Source organism: Aulonocara stuartgranti (genome assembly GCF_965226115.1).
Source record: "Aulonocara stuartgranti genome assembly, chromosome: 7".
In the NCBI taxonomy this organism is placed as follows: Eukaryota; Metazoa; Chordata; class Actinopteri; order Cichliformes; family Cichlidae; genus Aulonocara; species Aulonocara stuartgranti.
In genome coordinates this window covers 48247946-48264402 of record NC_138945.1, presented here as the reverse complement: position 1 = coordinate 48264402, position 16457 = coordinate 48247946, and the positions used below count along the sequence as shown (strand labels likewise).

At 39.2% G+C, this 16457-nt stretch overlaps 1 protein-coding gene across 17 annotated transcripts in view; it reads left to right on the top strand.

Annotated features, from left to right (window-relative positions):
* The window catches only part of LOC309709734 (unconventional myosin-IXAa-like), a 155694-nt gene that overhangs the window by 66275 nt on the left and 72962 nt on the right, over positions 1 to 16457 (top strand). For all 17 annotated transcript variants that reach the window (XM_082538521.1, XM_082538520.1, XM_082538527.1 and 14 more), the window contains exons 3-4: positions 11773 to 11867; positions 13246 to 13308. In XM_082538521.1, the coding sequence (XP_082394647.1) occupies positions 11773 to 11867; positions 13246 to 13308 (158 nt within the window). The remainder of the gene's footprint in view (positions 1 to 11772; positions 11868 to 13245; positions 13309 to 16457) is intronic.

The following is a 16457-nucleotide window of genomic DNA, read 5'->3' as shown; positions in this document are numbered from 1 at the left end:
TCTGCCAACTTTTTTCTTCCTCCTGCTTGAATTAAAGTTATGCACCTGTTGCGCAACTGTACTCACATTTTCATCTGGCAGGTTATAAAAGAAGTCGTGTAGCTCAAGTAACAGCATAACGGTTTGATTTATAACTTTAATGTGATTACTGAATTTACCACAGTGTTTTTTAGACAAATGTCATGTGATCAGAGTAAGGCTGTGTGTCCTTTGTCCTTTCTGTCTTTATTGTCGAAGAATACAGGGCGAAAATAGTAGCGTCAGAGATTAAAAATACTTGTCCGTCCTTTTTTTAAAATATCATCATAATGTCTGATTTTGTCACATTTTTCCAAAAAGTTGCAGAGACGGAGGCTTCCACTTTCATAAGTGTGTGAATTACTATTAGACCATTAGAGGTTTAACCTTTTAAGTGTGATTTTAGCCACTGAGCCAAACGCATGCTGAAATGCTGCTTCATAACTTAATAATAGGCAATAAATTGGTTGTTTATTTTCTTCAAAAATTGTTTATAAAGTTATCTGTGCGGTCGGTAGTAACTGTTATAGTAACCCATTTTCTTAGCAATATTACTGTAAACTCTTCACAGAAGAAATATGTTGCTCTTTACACCATTCATGGGCTAGGTGGAAACTTTTGTCTCACAAATGCATAAACAGACTGCATTGCAACATCCAAATATAAATGCACTTCAGGCTACACACACTCCTCCCAGTCAAATCCCCAAATTAATCATCTGTCACTGCAGCGCGCACACACACACACACACACACACACACACACACACACACACACACACACACACACACACACACACACACACACACACACACACACAGTTGCACACTGCAGCATGCAGAGGTCCAGCTCTCGGGGGATTAACACTTCAACACGCTCAGTCGTGGGATTTTCCCACACCACCTCGCATGCTGAGTTACATTTTATGTCATTCACACCGCGCTGCGTTACAGGATCGCCGCCAGCTCCGAGCGCACTCCCACATATTCACAGGGTTTGCCTGAGAAGCTGTGGTGTGTTAGAGCGCTGGATCCAACTGAAGGGGGTTTGGGGTTGATTGGGCACCTTCACGTTTCTTGAAAGGTGTCTGTTTTTATCTGCAGAAAAACAATAGGTATGCAGTACACACAAGCAAACACTGCTCAAGTCGGTTCTTCAGAATAGGTTTAGTAATAAATATTTCAGGAGGCGTTAAATACAGACCTGCATGCCTCTCTCTCCCTGTCTCTGCACGTTCACATACAGCAGTATTTATGCATTTTTCCTACTTTGTGAGCAAGAAAAACTTAACGAAAAACTAAACTAAACTTCAAACTAAAAGTCGCGCCTTTTGAAACCTGCTGGTTTGCGCTGTGAGGTTGAGAACTTTTACTCTGAAGGTGAACAATCTACACAGTTTTTGTTATTTTAGTTCTATAATTAGACGACTACCCATCATAGCTTCCTGTTAAAAGGGAGTTTTTTCCTCCCACTGTTGCCAAGTGCTTGCTCATAGTGGGTTTCTGTTGGGATTTTCTCTCTATTATATAATTATTATTGCAGGGTTTTTACCGTACTGTATAAAGCACATTGACGCAAATGTGATTTGGCACTCTTTAAATAAAATAAATTAGAAATTGAATATATCCAATAAAACATGGTATTACTGTGATGAAAGGTTAAGGTACTAAATCATAAAAATGGCAATGCAGTTTGAGCTGTTTTTTCCCTGTCTTTATAATCACCCTTCTGCTACTTCTTCTACGTTTCCTGCTGCCTGTGTCTCTGTCCATTTTCTTTATTCCTGTCCTCCTCTTCCCCTTAGCCTCCCTCTTTTTCTGTCCCTCTCTCTGTCCTCCTCCTCGCCGACAGTGGTGGACGGCCTGTTGACAGTCCTCTGCAGTGGAAGGAGGCTTTTATTGAGTGTTCAGCCCTTCCTGGGGCCAATAGGATCCAGATGTGTTGCCGGCACACAACGACAGCAGCCATTTATGGAGAGAGAGAATGTGTGTGTATGCATGTGAGACAACCTGTGACAAAGATGTGATATTTCTTCTTCTCAGTGTGCTCTGGAGCTCTTTTTAACACGTGTTCACATGTGTTTGGCTGCGTGGGACGTGTATTTTTCTGCCCATGTGACAGCACCAGATGCGCTCAGGCACTATTTTCTGAAGGATGGACACACATGAGACACGCACCAAAACGTTTGTGAACACACAAAAAATGTACAACAATCATGAAACTGAACTTGTGGCTAATTGTTAGGCTTTGGTGCTGGTTTTGGCTGTTTTACAGCTGTACTGTTTATAAGGCTGGAGAAACGTGCAGTCAGCTGAGGCTAAACAAGCCACTTTGATGAGTGTTGAAACACTTAAACACTGTGTCCAGATGATGAATCCAAAGTTCTGATATTTCTTTTTAGTTTGACAGTTTTCTCAGCCTTGTCATGCTGCAATTACTGGTAGTCCAAGCTAACGGCAACCCCTTCACTCAGCCGTGTTGTGTTTTTAGGTTGTTTTTTTTGTAAAACCTGAACACCAAATATACATGAGTTCAAAAATAAAGACATGATGAGCCCAAACGCTGTCATCACATACACTGATTTTGCTTTGTGTTGAATGTCATTCATGTTATTTCAGTACATGCTGAGTCACTGACCATTGCAGCAGAGCCCTGTGCTGTTATAATTAAAAGGAGTCACTTAGCTAGCATTAGCTTTCTCCCTACCATCAGCCTTATTGTGATGATAGGAAAAGGTGAGGCCAGTTGTGTCAAACATGTGCCCCAAGGGCCAGATAGGAATTTCAAAGGATCCAGTTGATGGCTTTGTTAAGTGTGGAAACTGCTGTGAAGTCAGTAATTACATCATAAAAAAAGATATTATATATATGTTGCCAATTCGTCTTTGTTATGTTAGTATTACCATGCAGGAATGGAAATACACATAGATAATTGCTCCATCTCGAAAGGAAAGTGATTAAGTATACAAACCACTTCATACAGACTAAAAGTTTGATGCTCTCAGTTTTCTCTTCTTCCAGTATCAGGTTAAATTATCGAATGTTGACGGGTGAATAGTGAAAGCTTATCTATGTGTGTAAATTTAATATTTGATCTTTATTTTATTTATTATTATATTTAAAGGCTATCTATCACCAAGAAGTTCCAGTGTGCAGCTATCGCAGTAGAAGTAAACAGCAGCATCAAGAGCATAATGAACACGAATGTTAGTGTTAAAATAAACACTCATGAATTCACATGCCCATTTTCAGTCACATGACTGTCCTATCTTATTTGCTGCACCAGAGTTCCTGGTTACAACTTTATTTGTTGCGTTCTTTAGAGCTTTAACACTCATTCATGTGTGAATGATTGGAGTAGGCAGTGCTCAGCTGATCAATTTTCATCATTTCATCATCATTTTTATGTGAGTGCACACAGAGCCTGGAACAGGAAGCCTGGGTAACAAAGAAAGCTGATGGCCACCATCATGATACTTGTTATCTCTGACTGTCAAACCAGCTAATGTAAAGAAAGCCTGGATATGCTGATATACTCTAAGGTGTTACTCATGTTGTTGTGTGAAAAGAAAATTACAATATGGGTAGAAAGACCAAGTTCTTATAGGTTAAATCATTAAACACAAGTGTCTGTTTTAAGGTTAGGCTAAGTGTTGAGTTAGTAGTAGTATAAGCCTCCAGGAAGTGAATATGAGTCAGTGAACGGGCTTCATAAATACACAACTGTGTTTATACGTGTATGTGTGAATGAAATAATGGGCTCCTTTTAACATGATGATCTTGGCACAGGCACAGAGCTGCAGATGACTAATGCAAGCGTGGAGTGTGCCAGATATGAGCAGAAACACTCTGCTGCATCTTTTGGATTAATGTTGTTGCGCACTTGTGGTGTTTCTTGTGTTAAATAATGTTCTGTAGTGGAATCCACACAAGTGCAACTATATATATTGAGAATAAGCCTTTTATCTTTCACAGCTGTTAGACACGTTTGTGAATCAGCAGGCCAATGTCAACTTGTTTCCCTGGTTTTAATTCTTCTTGTGGTCAAATTGGGCAATAGATTCTGGGCATTTTATCAACTGGAGGACGTTGTTATTCAGTAAGGTTTTTCATGTCAAGCACCAGCCATTAAGCCATGACGTTAACGGCTCATGCTCACCACATGAAAGAAACCATTTCAGAGTGTGTCACCTAATATCAGAGCATTATTAGCCCTTAAATACAGCCCCGTGGAGGGTAGCGATGAAGCCGAAAGGTAAAACCAGAGCATGTGGTACAGTGGATCTGACCTGACTGTTTGCATAGTAATCGGTGTCCAAATTTAAGAATGCAGTTAGAAAAAAATGAGCCTTGGGGTGATGTTTGCTTAGGAATGTTCCTGACTGAGTGAATTAACCTGGAAAAACAAGTGTGGCAGCTTAGTGCTCACAGCATGTGACCTACATGAAACCAAACCGTAACCACACCTTACAGTAAAGTAAGGTGTGTGTTTTGGAGCCCAAACTTTGAACATTGTGGTTAAAACATGGCACGCACACGTGCTGTACTTCTCTTTTCCTAAGTCTTCTTCACACCTTTCCATAACCTAATCATGTTTTCCTTAAAGGTCAAGGAAAAGTGATTACTAGTGATTAGAAGAGGTAGGGGGTCATTTTTTGGCTTGTAGAGCTGATCCCCTGTTTGTATTCTGTGCAAGCAGATTTGTAACTCACTCAGAGAGAGGAAAAAAAAACCCAAGACATAACATAGTGAAAGCTGTTTTTTTTTTTTTTTAAACTATATTTCAAAAATTCACTATATACTGTAGGAAACACTAATGCTAATTCCACACAGTTGTTTTAGCAGCATTATATAATCTTGATTATATAATGGCTAGCTTAAAATAGCAAGCTCAAATTTTATTTCTAAGCGTTGGAGTAGGACTGAAAAAGAATTATTACACACGGGACGACTCTGGATGAACATTGGTGAAAAAGGCAGCGAGGAAGAATGCAATGTAACAGCGACTTACACGGGCCTTTCTGAGCTCGAAATGCGCCTTAGGGTGCTAACTAAGGGCAGCTGGCACAGTTGATGTTACCCTACATAACAGGAATTGCACAGACCTCTGTTGCAGCCATTTAATAAACAAACCAATGAGTTTTCTGTTTGAGTAAATGAAACCACACTTTTAAAAAAAGAAGAAGAAATAAACAGAACATATAAATTGTTACAAAAATAAAACTTTATCTCACTTCTGTCGATTTTTCTTTAGAGGAAGTCCCAATCTTTGTGGTGGGTGTCGAAACGTTTTGTATGCAGGAACATCCCTGCTGACAGCATTAATGCTGTATTGCTTATGAAATAACAAGATGGGTGGAAATGCACAGAAAAGCTAGCTAATTTAATAAGATATATATATATATATATATATATATATATATATATATATATATATATATATATATATATATATATATATACACATACTAATTGTATTAATGGTTTGTCCGAGCTAGCTATCGGTTAGTAACTGTTGTCCTAGCTAGCTCATATTAATATTAATATAATCAGCTAACATTATTTTGTGGTTCATTTTAGCAGTAAAAATTCTTATCTGGTGTTTATTAAGCTAGTGCACTCACTCTTATTATATTCTACAGACAAGAGGGTTGAGTGTGTGCATGTATGTCTATATATTTGCTAAGAGCCCATATTTTATTGCTTTTTCGCTTTACTTGTGTGTTAAAACACAAACATGTATCTGAAGTATTGTAAATCCGGTATATAGAATCATACTTTGTGACTGTCGTGTGTTTTCGTGAGAAAGATATGTTGAAAAAAGGTAATGTGCAAGCTCAAGAATTCAATCCATGTACGATAAATGCGAGGAGAGTTTGCAAACACGTGGGAACGTACATGTCACCACATGTTTTGAGATCAGCTATTCCACATAATGTATATAATTTTATTACACTCATATGTTTACAAATTAATTCCCAAAAGCTAAACATATGTTGATAATCATCAACATTTGTTACCCTAGGCAGTTTCTTTAGTAACTTTCATCCAGATTGATCAAGGCATCTCAGAGGAGTTCGGGTACATACATGTGCTATGATCATTGTAATAAGATTGGCTTCTCCTTTACCTAAACCACCCCATGTCCTTTCTCCTCATGCTTGCTGTTATGCGGTGGCCCCTTCTTTGCTGTGTGACCTTTGTGTGTAATCACACAAAGGCCTACCTTGTGTGATTACATAACCGCAGTCCTCCTTCTTCCATCCTCACCTCTTTTTCACTCCCAACCTTTCTTTTTCCCAGAAAAGGAGAGCTCATCCCATGTGTCCAGAGGAAAGGACAGAAAAAGAGTTGAGGAGTGCACAAGAATTGGGGGAGTGGATTCAGAGGACAGAGGAAAGTTAAAAAGAGAAGATGAGATGCAGATGAAGCAAAGATCTTATTGCTTAACTTTATTATGTAATTTAGAGTCTTTGATGTTTTAGAGATAAACGGTTTATTTACATTTGATCCAAGCAGTCTGGGTTAAATGTTGTCATCTGTTTCTTGAAGTGAATTTAGTGCGTCTCTGTGTGTGTGTGTTTATACTAGATGTGGTTAAAGACTTAAGGAGATTTTAAGCTCTGCCTGTGTTTATGTTTGCACATATTGAGCGTAACAACGACGCTGTAATTTTAAAAAATTTAACCATCGTGCTATTTTTTTCTTGTATGAGGACAAAACTGTCATACACCAAACATCACATCTATATATAACGCGACATACAAGCTGGTTTTTGCAATATACATGAAACTGTTTCCCGTATCTCATTTTCCCCTCCTGTTTACAAGCAGTGCATTGATCAGCAGGAACATCCAGAGATGAATAAAAACGCACATTTGCATACACATACACACACTTGCACAATGCTGTCATTTGACACTGCCGCAACCACCTGGTCGGCTGCATGTGCGTGCGTTACAACCTCGTCTGCACAGCTAGAATAAGGGCTGCATTGAAGCTATCCCCAACCACAGACACAAATCCTCACACACACACACACACACACACACTTGCACAGATATGCTGTTTTTCCCAGCCTGCCATGTAAAATCGAGCTGCACCTGCTTGCAGAGGAATGCAATGTGATGTCATCTCAGCTGTGAGTGAGGGGCACTTACCGCTGAGGGGGGAAAAAAAGAAACTCCTCTGGGCTTATGAGTAGCCTTCTGGAGGAATCCACACAGCATGAAGTCATCCTGAAAAACTGTTTTCGGGGTATTTCTGCTGCTCCAGATGTTGTTAAACCACACGTCATACAGAAAATCAACAGTGTAAGGATGGAGGGGATGAGATGGACACAAAGTTAAATAGCGCTGGCATCATTTTATCTGTGCATCACTTTGTTTGTAGTGAATTTGCCCGATGACTTTGACTCATTGCGACTCATGCTTAATTCATCAGTGTTCATTGTTTCAATTTAGTACAACAGAGCTAACAACCCACCAAAACTAACGGACTACATCTCTTCGTCATGCTAATGTTATTAGCATTTTAACCTTTAGAGGGAACATATTTGGCACAAGAAAAAAAGCCTCCATGTTTTATTAAATCAATATGAAGAAATGTCTTATGTTCATCATTATGGTTGGCCTAGAAAGTAGATAAAGAACTTGTACAAATATAGGCTAGTAGCATGCTTAAAGAAGATCCAATTAAACAAAAAGTAATGATTGTTACTAATAACAAGGAAAACAGGGATTTCGTTCCATTGGTTCATTATTCATAATTGACTCATTCATGAAAACTTTTCTCTCTTAAAACTAAAAACTTGGGGAATTGAAACCATTTTCAGTCATTTGAAGCACTCACTGCTCCCTGAAACACAGAAAGCTATCTAATGGAAGCTAGCCCAGCAGTGGTTTTGGCACGTCTCCACTTGTTTTTCATAAACTAGGTCACCTAATGATTTTTGAAAGTGTACGAGGAAATACTGTGGCTCTGCTGGGAAACAAGGGAAAGAAAGTAACAGAGAGGGAGAAAGCATGTTATTAGAATTGGTATCCAAACCAATTTTAGCCATCGCTTTGAGGAAAGGCTTGACATGCTAATTACCATCCTAGCTCCCATCTCGCCCCCACTCCACTTCAACATATAAAATGCAAAATTTCATCCCAAAATAGGAGAACCACTGCTTGCTTCCTCAGTGCTTGTAGAGCACGGGCTTTCTGCAGGAGTGGAGAAAACAAGTGGCTCCTAACGTAATGTGACAGCATGGAAGGACCCGCCAGGGCTACCACAGCACATATGCATTCATTAACATATTGTTAGAATGACGCTTGGACTTAAACCTACACACACGCACACAGTGTTATAGCTGGATTAAGCCTTGGGCTCAGCACATTTGCTTCGGCATAAAATGTGACATATTGCCGGGAAGCAGTGTATCTTTCATTTGTATAAGTGGACGCTGTGGTGAGCTGCTTTTAACACATTTAAGTTGTTTATTTCTGTACTCCATATGGTCCCACAGGCTATGCACTGAAGGCTGGGGTTAATTCAGATTATGTTGAGTCACTTTGGATTTTCAATTCAAATTCAAATTTGAGGCCAGATTTACTAACATATTGCACCAGCACAAACCTTAAAAAAAGGTATTGTTGTTATTTACAGAGAGCACAGTGAAAAATTAGGTGTAAGATGTGGGAATACTTTTGCAACATATCCTGTTCCTGTGTATTTCTGGGAGTTCCTTCCTCAAGGTGCAAACTTTAGGGAGGCAAACAATAAAATCAAGCGTGCAAACTGATTTACGAATGTTTGTGACATGCAATTTACTGCTAAATGCACCAATAACGCCAAAGAAGCCTGTCTAATTTTTGGTGCTTGATATTGAAATGAACTGACTTATATATTCAATCAAATAAATGCTTCTTGTATTTTGACAGCATCTGAAGAAAACAATGTGATAAAATATGACTTAAGATATTTTAGTCCTCGCTTGTTCAACTGGTTGCATTAAACTAATTCCCCTCCTTTCACAGCATCTTTCCTTATCAGTCTTTGTTATCTGCCCGGCAACAACAGAGAGATTTTTAACTAAAGTAGGTCATCAGTACATAATATAACCAGTCAATATTTCAAACACTTAGAGTAAATCTTATATTATCCCTCTAATAATTTAACAGCTTTATTCATTTTTTGTTTTCCCTTCATAGGTGACAGTGGAAGCCTCTTTTTTTCTCATACCTGTGAAACTGTTGTTTAAATCCAGTTCGGAGTAAAACTAGGTCACAGTTTGCATTTGTATAAACATGACAGGAAGTTTTTAAGTCGCTGTTGGTTTCTAAAAAAGAAAATGAAGATTTCTCCTGTTTAGGTCCATCCATCCACCCCAGCCTCCTCCTTGTCAGGGATTGCCACCTTTCTTTTGCTATTGACTTAAAATGATTTTTAATTATTTATTTACTTTAAATTAAAATGTTCACAAATAGTTGCTGGTGCCTTATTTTACCTCAAATGCACAAGACTTAAATGTGCTTCATTTGAAGCAGACTAGTATCAAAATATCTAGTTTCCTTGTTTATATTTATAGCACTCTAATGATTAATACTGTACTGCTAATCTTTCTTTCCCGATAGAAACCCTTCATTTCTTAATAGGGCTTTTATTTTATATCATATGACTACTGTTGTGTCCCCTCCCCCGTGTTTGTTCATGTTTACCAGACCCCCTTCCTGTCTGACTTCAAATTGACTACCGGTTGAGGAAATACGGTTTGCTTGGGGGCTTTGTCCGAAACAGTACAGTGAAGACAGGAAATTAGAAAATAAGATAGCGGGGCATGGCGTGGCAACAAAGACTGTCTCTGTTTTATTTACTATTTATTAATAAATAGTCCAAATAAAGTTAAGGTTCTTCTTGATTAGCTTAGTTTTTTCCTTTTTTTCTGTCTCTGTTTTGCATCTGTTTTCCCGCTTCGTCTCCTCGCGTTCATACATTGAGCACACACTGATGCAGACACGAACATATAGACGCACACGCGCACAGACTAATCATAGCGTGTGTTTTCCTGTGCTGTGGTCGCAGCAGGCGTTGACCATGAAGCAGAGTTCAACAGTAAATCATCCAGACTGTGCCGCCCTGCTTATTAATCTCTTTCAAACATAAACAGAAAGCACACGCACAAACTGCGTGGGGCTTAGCACATGCATGCAAACAGATGTGCGACGGGCAAGTGTCCTTTTCACATACATCGTACCAGTGCATTTATCACTTCTTTTTGTTAATGATTGTGAGTGACAGTTTCTGTTAGGGCTGCTCACTTCAATCATTTCAGGAAGTGGATTTTCCCCCTTCAGACTTTAAACTGGAAGTATTTCCCACAGCAGAACGATTGAGGATGAAAGCTCTGTCATTATCATTCTGAATTGCAGTTTCGATTTACATTTCGGGAAATCAAAGGAGATCTCACTGCCAGTCCACTCTCCGCCTTTGCCTCCTTTTAGTTTTTTTTGGTAGTTACCATTGTGTGTCAACCACTGCAAGACTGGCACACATTAAAGACCAACAGGGGTCTAAAAGATGGATGTGCAGGGGAAGCTGTTGCTTGGTATGAAAGTGAAAGGCCTGGAAAAAGAACGACATCAACCTTACTTAAACCTTGTTTTGTTGCTTCTTTCTTCGGGCTGCTTTGTCCCGGTTGGCTCGCTGAATGTGTGTCAAGTTCTGTTTTTAAATGAATCATCACAGAGATCAAAGCCTGATTCTGGAGCAGGGTTTTACTTTTTATTAACCGTGTTATTCCTGAGCTGTAGTATTCACCCAGAAGCCACAATCAATTATCCGACGCCCACACCGTTCTCCCCCGCTCCCCTTCTCCCCCACCCTTTTACTCTGCTGGCTTTTATGAAGTAATTTATCATCGCTCCAAAATACTGATTGCATCAGCCGGAAAATTTACCATTGCTACCACTTTATCCTCTCTGAAAAATCTTCTTATTTTCTGCCATATCTTTATCTGTGGGCTTGTTTCCTTCTTTTTTCTCTTTTCACTTAGTTTTCCCCATTTTTTTCTCTTTTCATCATGTCCTCTCTCACAAATGATCATCCCTTCTTCATACTCTTTTGGTCTTTTTTGTTTTGTTTTGTTTTATGTCTGAGCTCTGTCTTCTTTCTTGTCCCTCCCTTTCGTTTGTATCTCTGTGGTGCATTCCCTTTCCTTGTTGCCTCTCCTGTTGCCTCTCCTCTCCTCTGCCTAACTAACCAACCCAGCGAGGCCCATCAGACTGCTAATGAGAACCTGAATGAGTCCTCCAGGGGTCTCTAATGATAGTTTCTCTCTATGTGTGTGTGTGTGTGTTAGCAGAAATGCCCACAGACTCCCACAAGCAGTGACTGTGTCTGTTTTCAGTGTTGCAGTGTTTGCCTTCAGAGGAATTTGGCAGTTTAGTGCGTGACTGACGTGTCTGACTGTGAGTTTTAACTGCGTGTTTGTGTATTTGTGTGTGTGCCCCTTTTGCAGGCCCCTTCCTGTGCCTCATGGCCTCTGTTACAGTGCTGTGATTGGTAGCTTTCCCTTCATATGTCAACATATTTCAACATATTTTTTTTACTTTTCTTCAGAGCTGGTAGATATAACATCTACTGAAATCTGAATGCTAACCCTAACCTGTTGATACTTGGTTTATCTTACAGGTGTAAACTGTTAATCATAGCTTGCCAGCACCTTGTACCTGTGCGTGCTGATATGTAATCCTTTCTGTTTTCTCTTCAGGCCTTTGGGAATGCTAAGACGGCCCATAACAACAACTCCAGCCGCTTTGGGAAGTTCATCCAGGTCAACTATCAGGAGAGTGGCACAGTCAGGGGGTGAGAGATGCATGCTGACATATAAAACACATCTATAGAAGCCATATCTAGAGCTGGACCGATATTATTTGCCAGTGTATCGGCATTTATGAGACAGAGGGCGCTCTGCAACTTAGCTGTTGGCAACATGTGCTTGGAACACCACAAACAAAACAACGAGCTGATCCGAGCAGAGTCGGGCAGTGCATCAAGCGATCCACGACTTTTGACAATAAAACAAGATTACATGTCCTCGCTGTTTAAAGGAAGCAGCCGAAAGTAGCTTATTGTCATATTGTGTTAATAAAGAGTCATAAATTACTACATGCATGAAATGTTAGTTAAAAGCTTTTTGTTTAAAACAAAAAAAAAATATTGGGCCATTTATATGATTTTAGAATCATAGGCTGCTGGGGGATTCCCATGATGCATTGAGCATTTCTTCTTCAATCACCTTTCTCACTCACCATGTGTTAATAGACATCTCTGCATCAAATCATTACTTGTTATTAATCTCTGGCTCTCTTCCACAGCATGTTTTTTATCCTGTTTTCCTTCTCTCACCCAAACCGATCACGGCAGGTGGCCCCGCCCCTCCCTGAGCCTGAGGAGGAGGTTTCTTCCTGTTAAAAGGGAGTTTTTCCTTCCGACTGTCGCCCAAGTGCTTGCTCATAGGGAGTCAAATGATTTCTGGTTTTTTTCTCTGTATGTATTATTGTAGGGTCTACCTTACAATATAAAGCTCCTTGAGGCGAGTGTTGTAATTTGGCGCTGTATAAATAAAACTGAATTGAATTGAATAGAATCACCAAATATTGTTATCAGTCTTAAAAATCAATATATCGTTCCAGCTCTACTAGATACACATTTCATGTTGTTTTACTCGTTTTTTGTTTTTTTTTTTAATCAAAAATTTGTTTTGTTTTGTTTTCTTATTTTTGTCTGTCACTTTTGGTCAACAGCTTTTGTTTTTAAAGGTGTTATAAAAATGAATCTGACTTGAGAAATAATTTAATAACAGATATAATAGCAGAATAATGCCTACAATTTATGTATATTATTATTATTAACTTTATATATCTCTTAATATTGTGCTATGATTTATAAATATAAACATGTAAGTTACAAAAAACAACATTCAGCCATTATTGACGTGCGATTATGTAAATTCTCATTTGACAAACTATTAAAAACCACAATTCAGATAATTATACCTCTTACCTCTTCCTATTGTCTGCTAATCTGTTAAAACGCCCTGTTTAGGATGAGTATGGCAAAAAAAAGCACATTCAGTGTCCATGTGATATTGAAACATTGTTCATTTCTGATCATAATTACAGCAGCTTGTTCTTAAATTACTCTTGTGACTTAGTGCGGCTGCATTTATGTTTATTTCCAGCGCATACGTAGAGAAGTACCTGCTGGAGAAATCACGTCTGGTGTACCAGGAGCACAATGAGAGGTGAGTGCAGATCACATATTGTTTGTTTGTTTGTTTGTTTGTTTGTTTGTTTGTTTGTTTTTCTTCTTCTTTTTTTGCTGGATAAACCCATACAGACATCATTAGAAGATTTGTCATCTGCAGCACTTGGCTCACTTTCCACATTGTTTCATCAGTATGGATCGCTGTTTTATCACACCTAGAATGACTCAGCAGCAGCTCTCATGCTTTTGAATGTAAATAACATCTTGTTAATCAGAAAGAATCCAAGTCTTTGCTTTGTGTGGATTTAAAATCCATCAAAAATAATCTGTTTAGCTTTGACTCCACCTTTAACGGAAATCCAATTTTTCCTGTGAACATTTCTAAAAGGTGAAAATAACGAACTTCAATAAGCGCAGCTAGAGGTGGTGCAGCCATAAATAATCTAAATATGATACATGAAACACTGAGACACTTCCACTTGCCTGAAAGCTAAGATCTTAAATGCGTATCTTTTCGCTCACATGCTCTTTGTCTAAGAAACTCAATGCTGAAATAGTCTTCATTTCCCCTGCAAGGATATATCAGGTGGCCATCTGACTGAAACCTCTGCCCTTTGTTTAACTCTCAGGTTTTCCTCTGAGTTTAGGCATTTATTGACACAGAATGGGACAAATACTGTGATACAGATTTCGAGATATTACATAAGGAGTCATATTTCCTGTCCAGTATAACAGTGTAAAACTGTCTATTTTTACTTTTTATACGTATAAACACACTCACATGTGTATGAAGAACTCATCTACCTGACGTTGGGCATATGCACGCACATGCACGTGTCTCCACCTGCACCCACATCCTATAAATAGCTTTACTTGCCTCAGGTAACACAGAGACACACCCTAACAGTTCATCATATCGCTCCCAGGTGACAGTAAAAAAAAAAGCCACTGATCCCACCAGCATAATAGCTTCATGCGTGGGGAGGAGGGGAACTGTCCAACAGTCATCTAATCGCTCTAACCCTGACTGGTCTGGGCTTTTTGTTTCATCCTGATGACAGGCTCTGGCGGCCATATTGATAGGATAGAAACTAAAGTCAGGACCTCCCAGACGGTTCATCCTTGAACCACAGAGGTGGGGGAGAAGGATGATAAACTGCAAACTATCTTAAATCTTAAAGTCGGTTCAGTGGCAGGTTGCCTTTGTACGATCCCACCGGAGAGGAAAAAGCACTAGGGAGTGAACTAGCTGAACTTTCCAGGGATACTGTTGGGGCTTAATGACTCTGCAGAAACTACAAGGGAGGGGGCTTTACTGTATTCAAGAGCCGTCACGCAAATCCCAAGTGTGGATACTGTTTTTGCTTGTTGGTATTTTTTGTTATTGTTGTTATCTTATAAGTTGCCCCTGTTTTATGTTGTCTAACGCATTGAATGAGAGACCCCATTTTTCCCACATTATTTTCTTCTTCCTGCCGGTTAAATGCAGAACTGAATTTAAAATTCTTCTCCTCTCATACACAATCTTGAATAATCAGGCCTTTCTTCTGTGGAACCAGAAGATGATTTTGGAGACATGCACCCTGGAATCTTTCGTGTGGAATCACAAATGAACTTAAACTGAAGATTTAATACTTAATACAGTGTTCAGCTGATAGCCACCCATTTATGTTTCACTGCTTCATTCAGGCATTCAAGTCATTGATTGGTGTATTTGAATGAGAGCCTGATGGATTACATAAGTTTTCTGGGCAAAGCCATGGTACCTTACCTACATGAACTCTGCTTTTCTGGTCTTACAAAAATAAAAGCCCAAAAAAGACTGAAAGCAGTCGATCACGAGGTTTGCTACTTGATACTGTATTCTGGTCAGCGGTTAGTGTGAAGAAAAACTCTGTGGCAAAAAAAAGGTTGTAAAACAGTTCTTTGTGGAAGGTCAGAAAGAATAATTTGGGGTTGAGTGCATTTGTTTCTTTTGTGTTTACGGTTGCGTTCAGGGCAAATGACGAGTAACCTTTGCCCTGTAACAGCTGGATTCATTAAGCAACTTTATCTGGATTCATCTGGATAACTCATTACTGCCAAGTCCATGTATTATTTACCAAACCTGTATATATGCAGTTCATGAAGCTCAGAGTAAAATATCGCAATACTTTGGAATCGGATGTAGAGATTATGTAATAGCATCTTTTATTTGAGAGGTGCGATGATAGAAAACGTGAGCTTACAGGTTGGGAGTCTTTAATATCCTCCGTGGGTTTTATAAGTTTCCACCACTCCATCAAACAGTAAGTGTCCCTCTGCAGAGAAGGGAAACTCGTTTCCAGCTGTAATAGAATTACCTCTCAGCACACTGGCCAAAGCCCCAGCCTTTGTCACGGTTAATCACAACTCGTTACCTTGAGCCCACACACCACACTGCCGCTTTGTTTGTCTTGAAATGTGAGACCGCCGGGTCAGAGGGGTGACTTATCTGTTACATGTTGCAGGTTTGTTTTAAGAAATGTTCCGCAGATAACGCGAAAGGAGTCTCCTCCTCAGGGGCCGTTTCGGCACAGCGGGGAGATATGAAAGCTGCTGTCCTTAGTTCACCTCTGAGGAAATTTAAAAGAAATTAATACAAGAAAAATAAATCTTTTTCTTTTTTTTCCTTCTTCACCGTCTAACTCAGGAGTATCAAACATAAGGCCCAGGGCTCGGAATCGGCCTGGCAAGAACTCCAATCCGGCCCACTGGATGCGTTTGGAAAATATAAAGGGGGGCATAAATTTTAGACTGTAATCAAGTAATAGATAAACACTTAAAACAAAGAAAAATTCTTGCTTCTTTTCAGTATTTACTACAGACATTTCTATTTTTGTACAACGTGTCCACAGTTAAATAATAATTAACAAAATCGTGCTGTTTTAAAACTACAGGACAGTCAGGCTTTTTCTGTAATTTTACACATATATTTCTTACAGTTTAAGCACATTTATATCAGCAGCAATTCTTTATCATGTACAAAAACTGACATATACAGTTGAAAAATCACTTCTTTTTCTCATACTGAGGTATCCAAGGGATTAAACGTACAGTTAAACTTCTTTACACTGACAGAAATGGGATTTTCTCCAGTCTGGCCCACTTAAGATCAAAGTGAGTTGGATGTGACCTACGAAAAATATAAAGAAGTTTGACATCAGT